Source organism: Drosophila tropicalis, unplaced genomic scaffold, assembly GCF_018151085.1.
Source record: "Drosophila tropicalis isolate 14030-0801.00 unplaced genomic scaffold, ASM1815108v1 contig_993, whole genome shotgun sequence".
Lineage (NCBI taxonomy): Eukaryota > Metazoa > Arthropoda > Insecta > Diptera > Drosophilidae > Drosophila > Drosophila tropicalis.
In genome coordinates this window covers 776,795-792,360 of record NW_027173497.1, presented here as the reverse complement: position 1 = coordinate 792,360, position 15,566 = coordinate 776,795, and the positions used below count along the sequence as shown (strand labels likewise).

At 39.2% G+C, this 15,566-nt stretch overlaps 2 protein-coding genes across 3 annotated transcripts; one reads left to right on the top strand and one right to left on the bottom strand.

Moving 5' to 3' along the window:
* Positions 1-401: 401 nt before the first annotated feature.
* Positions 402-3,992, top strand: pav (pavarotti). The gene is made up of 6 exons (XM_068302460.1): positions 402-614; positions 729-1,490; positions 1,547-2,096; positions 2,159-2,480; positions 2,559-3,115; positions 3,193-3,992. The coding sequence occupies exons 1-6, from the start codon at positions 604-606 to the stop codon at positions 3,655-3,657; spliced, it is 2,667 nt and encodes an 888-aa protein (XP_068158561.1). The 5' UTR covers positions 402-603; the 3' UTR covers positions 3,658-3,992.
* A 3,530-nt stretch (positions 3,993-7,522) lies between these two features.
* ago (archipelago) lies at positions 7,523-15,049 on the bottom strand. 2 transcript variants are annotated; one of them, XM_068302408.1, is made up of 8 exons: positions 14,897-15,049; positions 11,982-13,278; positions 10,134-11,924; positions 9,881-10,062; positions 9,591-9,816; positions 9,133-9,343; positions 8,826-8,997; positions 7,523-8,759 (listed from the first exon to the last, which is right to left on the bottom strand). In XM_068302408.1, the coding sequence occupies exons 2-8, from the start codon at positions 13,209-13,211 to the stop codon at positions 8,648-8,650; spliced, it is 3,924 nt and encodes a 1,307-aa protein (XP_068158509.1). In that variant the 5' UTR covers positions 13,212-13,278; positions 14,897-15,049; the 3' UTR covers positions 7,523-8,647. The 2 variants fall into 2 exon arrangements, with proteins under 2 accessions (XP_068158509.1, XP_068158510.1); XM_068302409.1 differs by having other exon boundaries at positions 11,982-13,301; positions 14,897-15,007.
* Positions 15,050-15,566: the final 517 nt, after the last annotated feature.

Here is a 15,566-nt window from a genome sequence, read left to right as displayed (position 1 = left end):
TACCAGGGCGGTCAAACAGCGCGCCAAAGCAAAAATAGCGTTTGACAACACTGAAATCTAGCTTTACCCGATTTTTCCACTTTTGAACACTGAAATCTCGAGTAGTTGTAGTAAACATTTACCACACCATAATCCACAAAAAATAGCGTTTGTCAACACCGACACTTGCACTTTTCAACACGGAAATCACGAGTAGCTTAAGTAAATATTTACCCAAGTGTTGTCCTTGCATTTACTGTTATCGATAAACCTTTAATTTAATAATCTGTTTTGTTTTCTGAATTGTGTTTGCATTTACTGTTATCGATAAATATTTAATTTAATGCTTTTCAGAAATTTTAGAAAACTTATCACCAAATCGTAAATCACGCCAAACACTGGTCTTGAAGGGTTTTGCTATTTGTTATATAAATAATTTATCATCTTAAGGCTGTCGCCTAAAGCCCACCTTCTGAAAACTTCTTAATTTGTCATCACTAATCGTGACACTAACATTATTAGCGTCGCTTGGCTCAGTTTGGCGCTGAATATTCAAGAGCAACTATATTTATGTTGAAAAGTTTTAACATTAACGGACTTCAATAAAAAAAAAACGCAATTACAATGAAACAAATGTAAGTAAGCTATAAGATAAATTATGTCCAATGAATATTTTTACATTTGATACAGCCCTCGCACACCGCTATAAGATTAATTATGTCCAATGAATATTTTTACATTTGATACAGCCCTCGCACACCGATGCGTATTCCGAAAACTCCAAGAGCTCAGCCACCAGCGTCTGTAGCAGAAAACCGACGTGATGTATTGGAAAAGGCTCAAGATCCGGTAAATGTATTCTGCCGAGTACGACCTTTGCAATCCGAGGCGGATCTCACATCGTTGCGGGTAAAAAACGCAACGACGATATGTCTCAATCCGCAGGATCAGTTAATGCAGCATCACAAACCACAACCCGGCGCTCAACGCGAAATTCAATACATATTCAAACATGTATTTCAGTCTGATGCCACACAGCGAGAAGTCTTTGCTGCAGTTGCCCAGCCACTAGTTGAAAATTTAATCCGAGGTCGTAATAGTTTGCTTTTTACGTACGGAGTGACTGGTAGCGGGAAGACTTATACCATGACGGGTAATCTAAGACATCGCGGAATTATGCCCCGGTGCTTAGACGTCCTCTTCCGCACAATTTCCGACTACCAAGCAAAAAAGTTTGTATTTAAGCCGGACAAGTTAAATGGGTTTGAGGTACTTTCGGAAGAAGATGCCCTTTTGGAGCGCCAGCAGGAGATGAATCGTCGGTTCGCTGCAGGCGGTCGGTTTGGACGCAAACGCAAAGATTCTGATCCGGAAATCGCTTCACAGGCATCTGTTGACCCCTCGCCAATTGCTGGGTTGGATGAAGACAACATGTATTCAGTGTTTGTGACTTACATTGAGATTTATAACAATAGTGTGTATGATCTTCTGGAGGTATCCGGTATACAGAAGTAAGTGTTATATGAATGTGTGATTTTATGTGAATAATTAATTCATTATTATTTAGAACTTTACAAAGTAAAATCATACGTGAGGATGCTAAGCGCCACATGTTTGTGCATGGTGTCACCGAAGTGGAAGTTAAGACAGTGGAGGAAGCCCTGGAAGTTTTCCAAATGGGACAGAAACGTAAGCGCATGGGTCACACTGTGCTCAACGCCGAGTCCAGTCGCAGTCATTCAGTCTTCAACATTCGCCTTGTCCAGGCGCCTACTGATAACCAAGGCGAAAATGTAATCCAAGACAGGCAAACTATAACAGTAAGCCAACTCTCCTTAGTGGATTTGGCTGGCAGTGAACGCTCTTCGCGCACTAAAAATACTGGTGTACGCCTTCGAGAGGCAGGAAATATTAATAATTCGTTAATGACATTGCGCACTTGCCTCGAATATCTTCGTGAAAATCAGCAAATGGGCAATGCAATGGGGGCGCCAAAAAAGATACCCTATCGCGACTCGAAAATAACGCACATGTTTAAAAATTATTTTGATGGCGAAGGACAAGTCTCCATGATCGTGTGCATCAATCCGAGAATTGAAGATTATGATGAGAATATGGTAAGCGAAGGCCAAATGCGTAGTAAAACTCAATAGTCAATGAAATGTTCTATCGGTTACAGCAAGTAATGAAATTCGCAGAATTAACCCAAGAAGTTCAAGTTGCCAGAGCCACGCCAATAATAACTGGACTTGGACTAACGCCTGGACGCCGTAGGGCCAACAAGCTATTTAAGATTGCTACCAATAATCTAGCTGAACTTGGCATATCTGAAGCTAAAGAGTTGCACGTAGATCTGGGGTTGGTTTACAGCTTAGGTCCAGACTTTCCAAGCTATCAGATGAACAGTCCGGAGACGGAGATAAAAATCCAAGAGTTAATGTTCTACCTAGAGCAACGCATTGAGAAGCGCAGACAACTTCGCGACAGTCTGAAAATTAAAAGTAAGTCGAGATTTTGGAATTTTGTTTTATTGTTTATATTAGGCAGTATTTGATTACCCATCGCATTTTCTTTTACAGGCGACAACTTCCGTCAAATCCTTATGAGAATGGAACAAGACAATTTACAGCTGCGCACAGAAGTGGCCTCTTCAAAGGTTGTCTACAAACAAGAGCGTGAACGCAGTGCTGCTTTAGAAAATAAGGTGCGTATCCACGAGAGTTCCATCGATGTGCTTAATAATACACTCAGCAAGCGGGAAAGACAAATCGAAGAGCTGACATATAAACTCAACGAGAAGGAAAATTTGCTAACGCAAAAAGAGCAGGAGAAAGAGAAACAGAAAAAGAAGTTTAGCTCTAAATTAGCCGTTGAATCCGATAAGAAAAAGCGGGAGTTCGAACAAAAACTTCGCGAGCAACGAGTCAAGCTGCAAGAGCGCATGCGCATTAAAGACGAAAAGTTGCGCCTCGTTTCAAATATCCTGCAGGCTGATGATGTGCCACCGAGCAGTCTAATAAGGTCACAAAGTTCTGAAGATCTTCTCAGCGATAAGAATCGCGAGGGGGCATTTACTGCTCGCACCGAGACATGTGTGCCTACAACACGAATGGACATCTACGCGACCCCTCGTCATGTAAGTAAATGCCACAACGCTGTTTCTTCTAAACTAAGTCATGCAATTCTGTTTCTTTTTATTTCTTGACAAAAAAGGGAGCGGTAGCCGCAAATCAAAGACATCGCCGTTCTCGTTCTGCTGGCGAGAAATGGTTAGAGCACCGCTCCGCCAAACCTATTCCTCTGGGTACCATTATGCAACCTTTTCTGAAAAATCGCAAGTCTGTTACGAAACTAACAGACTTAAAAGAGTTGACTGGAAATGGAACGACCAAATACTGTCTCGTTTCCCAGGAAGCAGATACTGATGGTGACGTGGAGACGAAGCTGTACAAAGGCAATGTGATTCCAACATGTGGTGGCGGCGCTCAAGTTGTATTTAATGATGTAGAATGTTTAAAACAGAAGTCACCTACTCATTCACCAACTCGTAAGCGCCTGAGCACGGGCACCTTATCAGGCCTAGGTCCTTTACCCAGTACAGGAGCATCTGTGCAAGATGTGGCCATGCGTTGTAATCTTGGCATCGAGGGTCACAGCAGCAAGAAATCAAAACCATAAGAGTTGATATGAATGTCATGTTCATTCTTATGAATCAATGAAGTTTAATTACATTGTAAGTTGTATGCAGCAAGTAGCAAAATACACGTTGTTTTACAGTTTTACTGTGCCATTAGGCGCTTTCTTTTTGCTTCTTTTCACTTTTTTGAATTAACTAAAGAAGTACTTAAACTTATAAAAACTGGGACTATCAGTGAAATGTGTATTTTTTTTAAATAACCTTTTTACTTATCTTAAGGCAAAAGAATCAGAAAGAACAATTTTTTGTGAGTGTATTAGACATGCATTTATCAATTTATGAAAAATATACATAATTATATTTAATTCAAAAAGCATTTGCTCTGTATTTATTGCATCCAATTATTAATTGTGAAGCATTTTGAAAACTGGTATAGCTGGATGGAGGCGCATTAAACTGAAGAGAGAGTAGGCAATTCAATATAAGTTCATAATGCAAACAGGAATCTATTGGTTATAGATTCTGTGTGACATATGTATGAAGCCTATGATTTGGGTTGTTGAAAAGTTGGTAGGTTTCTTTTAGGCGCACATAACGCAGTTCTATACTTAAGTTATTAAATAGGCAAACCTGATTTGCGTTTTAAAAGCTGGTTCAAATTTTAAAAGGTATATAAATAAATATTTTCGTTTTAGTCTATATATAATGTCCTTTCAACAATTTTTTTCAGCTTGTATTCATATCATTCTAATTCATTAGAAAATATCAAAGAAGCTAACATCGGCTATGCCAAAGTTTATATACCCTTGCAGTCCTTGACAATAATAATTTTACATGTTCAAAATTTGTTTTCTGCAACTCAATTCATTAATATACAAACAAAACAATTTTACTCTTCATACTATGTACAATTTGTTCTTCTTCTTCCCTCATTCCCTAAGCAAAGCAACGCACGCATACACATACAGTTTATGTAGCGTTGTGTCTGTGTGTGTATGCATGTACTTTGTTGATGACGTATGACGTAGTAGACAGCAAGCAGCGCTGCCGGCAGAGCTGGGAGCAGAGCAGAGATTATTACATATATTGACTGTAACTTGTGTTATATTTATCCGATCCGATTCAAATTTTGTGATCTGTTTTGGGTGTTATGAGGCGAGTCCATCCAGTTGCGCGCTTTGACTCAAGGCTACCTCCTTTTTTGGCAGGGTTATTATATGTATGTATACCGTCTTCCAAGAAATCAAACACATTTGAGCATCCTCTGTGACCGTTTTACCCAAAGTGTGCTTGTAATAGATCATTATTTCACTTTAAAGGAAAACATTAAAATGTTTTCGATGTAAACACTTTCTTGCCAAACTATGCATGAAGTTTGTACACCTGAAGATTTTTGGTCATAATATGTACATACATACATACATATGTACATATGTATATTGACTCACGGGAAACATACGGGTTCATACAAAACCTTCAAATTCTCACTCCGTCCCTTTCTATTTCGCTGGGACCGAAATTATTTCTTCCCCCTTTCCCCTTGCAAGAATATACATATGTACATACATATGTACATATATATCTGATTAATCATACACGTATGTATGTGTGTATGCATGTACAAATGTATGTATGTTTATATGTTTCCTAACCAGGGGTCAGCAATCATAATTTTTTGTTTTCGTTTGAAAAAAAACAGGCACGCTTTGTAAATTAACCACAAGAAAGAAAGAGACAAGGCAACAAAAGACAAAGCAAAGTTCAAACCTGCATTTTTTATACCCTTGCAAAAAGGGTATATTAATTTTGGTCAGAAGTGTGCAACGCATAGAACGAAGCATCTCCGACGATACAAAGTATATATTTTCTTGATCAGCACGACGAGACGGGTTCAAATAGCCATGTCCGTCCGTCTGGATCAACGCAAACTCCTCCTCGACCGTAAGAGCTACAGAGCTGAAATTTTGCACGTAGGCTTGTACATATATACTGCAGGGGTTGTGTACCTCGGATTCAGCCGGATCGGACCACTATATCATATACATAGCTCCCATACAAGCCCCAAAGTCACGAACAGTGACTTTTCTAAATAACTTCGTTATTTTCTGTGCTATTATTGTAAAATATTAGAGAGTTTATTACGCCTATAAACTACTGTGCCAAATTTGATCAAGATCGGGTGACTATATCATACATATAGCTCGCATAGAAACGATCGGTCGAAAACAGTGACTTTTGTAAATAACTTCGTTACTTTTAACGCGATTGCTTTCAAATTAAACATTTCTTAATTTAATATATCTGTTAATGATTGTGCCGAATTTGATAAAGATCGGGTGACTATATCATATAGCTCCCATAGGAACGATCGGTGGAAAACAGTGACTTTGATCAATATCTTCGTTATTTCCTCCTTTTTAGATAAAACGTTCTTCCACATTGATGGATAATAGGTAAGGAAAGCGTTACCAAAAAGTTGCAAGGGTATACAAACTTTGACGCGGTCGAAGTTAGCCCCGGGCCTCTGGTTTGTTTTAACATATTCTTCTCTTTTTTTGTTTCTCTGTGCATTTAGTTGCAGAATTTAATAGTAATAAATACTCAAATTATTTGAAGTTATTTTTAAATAAAATATTAAAAAAGATAACATCGGCCATGCCGAAGTTTATATACCCATGGCAATAATATTCTTACATAAATGTTTTCAACTCTTTCGAAAGCGTTCAAGCTCTCACTGTATCCCTTTTAATTGTGCTATACCTGCCCTTTCTCAACTCCTAAGTGTACATATTGACCTCAGCATTAGATGCGAAAATATACTAAACGTTGCAAAATCGGTACCAAATTTAAATGGTAACCACGAAGCATACACACATACATACATACATATGTGTCTGGAGACATTCACCCATGGAGTCATATCAGCTTTTATGCTTACATTGCATAACACTATGCATAATTTCGACGAACTCATTGCTCACTTTGATTGCACATCCGCCCCAACACAACAAGCTATTCCTGACCTATGTGGACAAATTCATCAAAATCGCCGTTGTATATCCATTAATATCCCTAACGATAACAGATATTACCACTCCTACGTTGCAGTTAATATTTTTCCAAAAGACAATTTATTGTGCAAACATAGCATCGACCAATTCAGAGCGAATGAATACTTCAATGTTAAAAAAACAATTTGACATATGTATGTATGTATGTACATATGAGGATGCATATGTACATATGTATGTATATGTCCATAGTTAACGCACCTCCATTGCATAGAGTGCGACGTTTCCACAGTACATACATTGGTAGAGATGGCTAGATTTTTAAAATACTAGCCTGTACCGAAGCAGAGCAAGAAACTCAAAGACAAATTAGTTTACTTACAAATAACTTTAAAAAAATATTTAAGTCTAAAAGGGGTGAAATTATTGATACCCCACACCTGTACGAAACCTTATGACATAAATGCAAAGCCTTATGCCCACTGTTACGCTTGCCAAATCAAATATAACAACTATTATAGATCATTGAGATTTAAAGTCTATTTTTACCAACAGTTCACAGAGCTTTCTATGGACAGTTTGATGGGATCCAACATTGTCCAATAGCATATATTTACAGAAGAGAGAGAACGCTTTGATAAACGGGACCACGCACCTCAACTACAACAAGGCATATAACGGGACACGATCATGTGTTCAGCCTACCTGTTCTGCAACGAATGAATGAACCCAACCTAAACGCCATTTGTGAGCTTAGTAATGATGTGACATCCAACGGATCCTCCAAGGTTTTCCTATTCTGTTGGCTCATCGTTGTCGGAATTCAATTAATATCTTGAAACAAGAAAAATAAATTTCTAACATTCTTCGTTTATGAGGATAATAAAAACAAATATTATCAAGAGGACCAGATGGTTATTATTAACTATTTATTACTCCTGCGTTTATTTAAATATATGCTTAAACCAATAAAATTTATTGAAATACATACGGTACCATTACACATATATATTTGTAGATTAATTTCAATTACTAATAAATCAGTCTATAATTAAAATATATGTTTGCTTAATGCATTGTATGTGTGTGCATGTGTTTTATGTTGAGTGTGCCCGTGGGTGGGTGTGAGCTGAACTCCTTGCTACGAGTCGTCCTTTAACACTGCGACGACTGCGGCAGGTTTCTGGCCATGATCGGGAATTTTCAATTATTTTCCTCTCTTTCAGATTTTGAGTCTTTTTAGGTGGAAGCAAACATTTCGGTAACACATTAAATCAAAATCCAGAGTATACAACGAACTCATATACTGCATATAGTACATTAATAAACAAAACAATTTGAACAAAAACACTAATGTAAACAATAAACGTAAATGGGAAAGCAATATTCAAGTGCAAAAAAAAAAAATTTTTAAAAAAAATGCGCAACTAGCATTACATGTTCAATTATTCAGTTAAACACATTTAAATTTAATCATTATAAAGCTGTTTTTCCATTAACGTTTTTCCAACTCTCTTCTCTCTCTCTCTCTTTCTGGGTCAGCATTTTCGACGGACTCTTTAACAGTTGATTCAGAATTAAAAAAATAGGTTTTGATATAATATTATTATATTATTACTATGCCTATTTATGGCTTATTCAATCGATTTCGAATGTAATTATCAATCATAAGAATTAAAGAAGCAAAATTATTCTATGAACGACATTAAATTTTGGCTATGAAGCAACGTTAACTGAAGAAAATAATAATAAAGCACACTCATAGCCACCCCCAAACTATGCCCAACCCCCTTTTCTTCGCCTGTTTTGATGTGTTTTTTTTCATGTTTTTGTAAATGTGTGACTGAGTAGCTGCATTTTCTTGGCAAGGCAAGCAACTTTCGTTCCGAACGATCCCGGATGTAAGTTTGTGATCTCTATTTGAATTAATTTGAAATGGAATCTCACTTAGAGGTCTTGTAAATCTTGGAGGATAGCAAAGTCGTGTGTAGCCAAACTGGAATTGCGGCTTATCCTGCTCCTATGAGCACTTAACACATGCGCCCTCCACATCAAAATCTAGAACCATTAGTTTAGTTTCTTCTGTTCCATTACGTGAGCCAACGGCACAAATAAGCTTTGTATCATTTGCCCTGAAAGAAGTGTAAAAGAGTTAGAATTAATTTCACAAGCCTCCCGAACATTTAATAACAACTTACCTGATACGCCACACAACGCCGCCGGAACCTCCCGAATCAAGGGCGACTAAGTTACGTATAAAGTCACCGGTCTTCACGTCCCATAACTTGACGGTGCCGTCATCGGAACTAGTTACTACAAATCTCGAATTAAATTGCAAACAGGTAACTGCGGACTGATGCTTGTTGGGGCCTGAAAGAAAAAGATAAATAAATTTTGGTAATTGATTGTGAACGCAACAGTTCCAGTAAAATCGATAAACTAGCTACATTTTAAGGAGTTCATTCGTATAGTGTATATTAGTCCATATTAGTTGCTAATCCTTACCAGATAGTGTCTGCAGGCACTGTCCAGTTGTGATATCCCACACCTTAACAGTTGAGTCGGCATTGCCCGAAACAAGGATATTTTGCCGCAACTCCATGCCAGAGGTAAGACTTTGATGACCCATTAGAGTGTGCTTGCAATTGCCTGACTCGACATCCCACACTCGTATCGAAGTATCCAGCGATCCCGAAACAACATGTGAGCCATCGAACTGTACGAAATCACAACAATTAATTTGTCGACATTGTTAGGTTAGACATTATTAGGTATATATGTATTACACAATCTATGATAATAAATGTTTTTAATTTGATAAGTGTTTTTAAAAATTTAATTTTACTAAAATATTAACTTTTAATAAGAGAAAATCCAAGTTTTCGGATACTTAAAAACACCCATCAAACTAGAAACTTTTTATGCATTGAAAAATTTACACCTGTTATTAATTTTATCCATACCTGAAGCGAATAAACGCGATTTGTGTGTCCCTGGAGTGTGTGAAGACACTCCTGGCGCTCTGGGTGCCAGATCTTGACCATATAGTCGTATGCTCCGGATACAATAAGCTTACCATCATATTGTACACAGCGCACAGCGGCTAAATGTCCAACAAGGACGTGCAAGCAGGACCCCTGTTCAATGTCCCAGACCCGTAAAGTCGCATCACGTGATCCACTAACCACCCTATTTGGCAGAGGAATTGTAGTTCTGTAAGTTTTCGGAGAGTATTCAAGCCATTTAAACTTACTTGCTTCCATGCAAATGCATGCAGCGAACTGTGGACGTATGTCCCTGAAGTGTATGAACGCAGACACCGCTTTCCATATCCCAAACTTTTAAAGTACGATCCGTACTGCCAGAGATAATAATGTTTCCGGACATCTGTGAGGACCACACTCCGCCAGTATGACCAACTAAGGTGCGTAGGCACTAAGAATAGAAGAAGGATAATCCGATTAGCTAATTGTTGCCGTTTGCGGAAGCTGATTGAAATTGCTAACCTTTCCATTGACTGCAGACCAAACTTTAAGCGTGTTGTCATCAGAACCAGATACGATGCGATTACCGGAGAACTGAAGGCATGTTATGACATGATCGTCGTGACCCTTTAGCACTTTCGGCTTTCGCACGGGACGGGAACGCCAGTTCATTTCAATAATATGCTGGCGCATATAAGCTGCTTTCCAAGGAGACGATATGGGTGGCATATTTCCATCTCGGCCTCGTTTTGGCCGATCGCTGCGGGACTCTGTGAGAATCTGTGCTTTTCTACACTTTTCCTTCCACAGAAGATTGTCGTCGCAAAGAAACTGCCAGCTGCGACAAGTTTGGGCGGCACGTAGTAAATCCTTTGGCTCCAAGTACGAAAGCACAAACAGGGCCAACTCCCGAGGTAATAAGGATATAAAGTCTCGCTGGAACTGCGGCTCAATGACCTTCATCATGTGACGCACTTGTGAGGGATCGCAATTGTCGATCAAACGGTCAACGGCTAGTAAACGTTCCGCATGTGACCAGCGCTGGAACTGAGCCAGCCAGTGCTGAAGTTCCGGTGGTGGGTTGTCACGTGTGGAAACAAGTCCAGAACGTGGAGTTCTGCGTCCCAAAGGCGATGAGTGGGCTAACTGAGAGGTGGGTGTCATAGACATCATCGCTGTAGGTCCAGAGCTTCGCGGTGTCGAAGCAAAGTCGTATGCTATTCTTTTGCGACAATTATCCCCAATTCCACTGCCAAGAACACTTGTCCCAGTGTCGGCAGAAACAACCATGGAATAATCGCAACCATCTAGCAGACGTCCTTCGTTATATTTGCGTTTGCGTTGCTGAGAGATCGTCGAGCTAGAATTGGGCAGATGACTGTTAGCTGTGGCTGCATTAGCCTTGACAGAGGTCGCTGTTGACAGCAAAGCTATTTGCTCGTCGTTTTGCATAGCATCCATGTCTATGACCTCACTAAGGCTGGTACTGCTACTGCTGAGACTGGCTCCGTTTCCATTTTGGCAAGTGCAAATTTCCTCTAGATCTGAACAATTGTTTTCCTCATCACAATTGACCCAAGGCTCTTCCGTTCCACTAAAATTGCCAGGATCAACGAGTTCGCTTTCACCACTGCGATGTCCGTTAGTGGCTTCCTCCTCCAATACCACATCTAGGACAATAACCTCATTACGTCTTCGTCGCGGAAGTGGCGCTTGAGTTGATAATGGTTCTCCTCCTCCTCCTCCGCTAGCTGCTGAATTATTGGCTCGGGAAAGAAAACGTTCCTGAGTCTGCGCGCTGGCGTTAACTTGGCGCAGCGTTTTTGTGGCAGCTGCATAATGGCAACGAGCTGAAGAAGATGTAACGGATGACGATGTCGATGGTTGTGCATCATCTAAAGAAGCATTTTGAGAAGAATTTAAGACACTGCTGCGGCTGCATCCGCCTTCCTGAGTGGTCTGGGAACCAACAGAGCTATAGGAAATGGAATGTGAGCCCGTTGGCTCAAGATTTTTGTCCTCCTGATGGCAGCTCAAAGTAGGAGCTAAGCTTCTTGTCAAACATGCGTTATCATTTGAGTTGGTATTCGTGAAAACATCTGTCCGGGAAACTTCTGGGCAGGATGTGGCTGCGTCTGATGACGTCGCCGATGTCGACATAGCATTAGAGGAGGCAACGGCGAATGTTGCCGCCGGCAAGGATTCAGATTCCAAAGAGGACCCCAAGTTGAGTTTAGCAGTCGACTTACTCAAACGACTGTTTGTGTACTTGCGGCTGCTCGTTGGTGTGGTCGATAGGTCTTTGTAAGTGCACTAGAAAATTAAAAATGGTAAATTGTGCTTTCTCTTTAATATTAGCTAAAAACTTACCTTGCTGTCTGAGGAAATGGCTCGTCCTGTGCTGCTACTGGGCCAATCGTCGGTGCTGCTACTGACTCCTGCTGTTGGTCCACTCCCCAAAGAATTTATCAGACTTAGATTCAGTTTGTTTTTGCTGACTATTGAACTAGTGCGCAGTACAATGCCCCCAGTAAGTCGCTGTTCAGTTTCAAAATCGCGTCGCTCAATTAAATCCATCGATTCAATATCCGCCTGAGCTGGTATCGCAGCTATTGGTAAGGAATTGGGGGAAGAACTAGAAGCATTAGCTGTTAGGCTCATCTGCTTCAGACGCACAGACATCAATTTGTCGTGTTGGGACGTCGACGCGACATTCCCTTCCTCCCTTTCGATATCCCTGGGTTCCGTGTCCTGAATTTGACATGCGTTTTCTGGTTTTGACTTTATTTCGGTAGGTGCTACAACCGATGCCTGATCATCCAATTGATCTTCAGCAAACATAAACTCATCACTGAGTCGCTTGGGTTTTCCGGGCTTCTCACCAAGATCCGATACTGTTGCAACAGTAACGGCTTCACCAGTGTGCTGTTGCATATCCTCAATGACAGGGGTCTCCAAAAAGATCTTGGATCCATCGGCTGCAATGATGGTGCCATCGGGCAGAGGCAATTGTGATGTGTCCGAACAATCAATGGCAGCATCCACAATATCATTTCCATCCTCATCGTCGTCGTCCTCCTCCTCGATCAATACTCCCGCTTCGTCATCGTCATCGTCATTGATTATGCAGACTATAGGGTCCTGTTTCTCTCCGTGATCATTATTATTAAAAAATACTTGACTATGTTCAGAGGGATGATCATGCCCATGCCCTACATTAAGGGTATCTGTGGAGGAGCCATCGTCCACAGCCACCACCACACCTACAGAATGCATGGCTTCCGTGTTGGTGGGCAGCGAGTTGGAAGAACTTATATCAAAGGTCTCTAACACCGCAGATGTACTTGACTCATCATCGAGTACTACGGCAAAGCCATGCACTTCATCGACATCATCCCCCAGTTTTGACATAGGTGCAAGTGCTTCTGTTTTCGCTTCAGTTACTGCTTCACCAATGTGTCCTTGGCTAGTTGTTGGAAGATGATGAAGACCTGCCTTAAAATCGGTTTGGCCAGATATAAAGTTTGTGGCGGTAGCGACGGTAGCTGAAGATGCACTTGCCACGGATTTACTGTTAGCAGCTGAACATCCTTTTTCCATAATACTTATAATTCATCCAAAAATTGGAGCGCACTCTTACCAGCTGACTGATGAGGTTGCTGCTCTTCTATAAAAGTTAAGAAAATCAGACTTTTTAAACTGACATAAGAATCAAGTTCAACAGTTTAAAGGAGAATTCAATTCATAATTTAGATACTCTCTTAAATAATCGTTTGCTTCAAAGGATTAATAAAAGACGTTCCTTTTTTTTTATTAAATTTCCCACCAATTCATAAAAAAAAAATGTGTTGCAATAAATCTGTTCAAGCAAACGATCTAAGAGAAGTTACAAAATTATGATTCATATTAATCCGAGTTTAAACGTATGGTAAATTACACAACCATAACGAAAAAAGCAAAACACAAATTTTAAAAGTTAAAAAAAAAAAATAAGGAAACCACAAAAAAAAAAAAAAAAACACATTGACAGATCAGCTTGACAGGAAAAGGCAGAGGCGGAGGCTACAACGGTGCAAAGCAGAATACGAAGAGAAGACAAAATGGGTATTAACAACAGCAGCAAAAACTCACAAACACATAGAAACATGGATTGAGGTGCCGAGAGCGAGAGCCATGGGAGAGAAATGACAAGAGACAGAAGTAACGGACGGAGGAAGAAGCACCAGCAAAGATACACAGCAGCGTAGCAAATAATATCGCTTACACCTTGCAATTTAAGCCACTATTTTTTCCTTCTACTTGAAGTTGGCTTGTAGAGATGAGTCGAATATCACTGATTCACAGTGATTGAGTATGCAGTATTAAGTGATTCGATGTGAAGATTAAAAAAATTGGTTTTCTTCTTGAGAAACAATTTTAGAGCATTCTTTTTAAAGATTATAATTAAACTTCACTGGATCGAGAAATTATTTTTCAGTTATGCACAAATTTCACACAAAGAATGACCCATCCCTAAATGAATGTGGACCTCGTGCCCCATTGCAAGCGCACCAAAAATGAATCCGTTGCACACAGCATCTGCGCCAATCAACGACGTCAAGATCATAAGGGAATTTTTCTAACAACATGAAAAGGGAAGACCGGCAGCGGTGTTAATGTTAAGGTGTCTGCAGAAATCAAACATATTTCTTGTTATAGAGCCATTGGACGAAAAAAATTGTACTAAATGAATATGTTATTACCTTGGGCGGCTGTCAAGAAACTTCAAAGTCTTCTAGACACGTTTACGTTGCACTGTCTGCTTTTATACTATAAAATACGTATTATGTTCATCGTTGAAAACACTAGTTATTAGGATTTGTTTAATATCACATCAATGAGAAGATATTTCATGAAGTCCTTGACGAATTTATGATTTAAGGCCAATTTTCTGTGGCTCTTAAGGGTTTAATACAAAGCGACAACATTTTCTGATTATTTTATAATGATACTTCTTTCTTTACTACTGGAAACATAGATATGCCCATATGCATACATACACACATATGTTCTACTGAACTTGAGTATCATAAAATGTCTGCCATGTGAAAAGGGGCGAGATCACAAAGGAATTTTTCCCGCTGGGTACACATACATACATAGATGTGCATATTTATGTACATACATTTTTTTAAATACACATGCCCAAACACAATTGCTTAGCTTGCCTCCTTCTTGCTAGGACATCAGTAAAACAAAAAAAAAAAAGGTAATACAAGTAAATAATTATTTTTAAGGTTGCTTACCTAGTTCAATTATGTATGCACACACTAAAGAAATAGTTAATTTTTTGCTTTCGTTTTTGCTTTTTTCTTGCTCTTTTACAACGATTCAGAGTTGATATTCATCAATTCCTGCTAACTACAGAGTGCTGCTAGTGCTCTGTTAGAATGTTTCAATGTTATCGATAAATTTGCTATTAAATAACCATGAGTTTGGTATTGCCAGAAGATAGAAATAATTGTAGCTGTACAATCCGAAGTAAAAGTTTGAAAGGTAAATGTTTACTTAAGTTTTTCGGGCACAAAACGCGCTTAACACACAAAAATAAATTTTGTACATAAATTTTATGGTAAACAAAACAGAAAAACTTTTGTAAAATTAATAAAATATTTGCAATATAGCTGTTTCCCGCCAGAAAGTGTACACAACAAAACCCGCTTACATTTGTCCATACAATTTCAACTTGATGGGTTTCTAATGTACCCGCCAAAATAAATACATTTCTAACTACACTGAAATCTCAGGCAACTGTAAGAAAAATTTACTTTTCTTTTACAAAATCAAGGAATACTTAGCTTAGGCAGATATAAATAATATATTTGTAAATTATATTTTAAATCATAGTTTTTATAGTTTTCCATGGACTACTTTTGGAAAAGCCCCTGCGTATTTGATATTCAACTGTAACTGTTA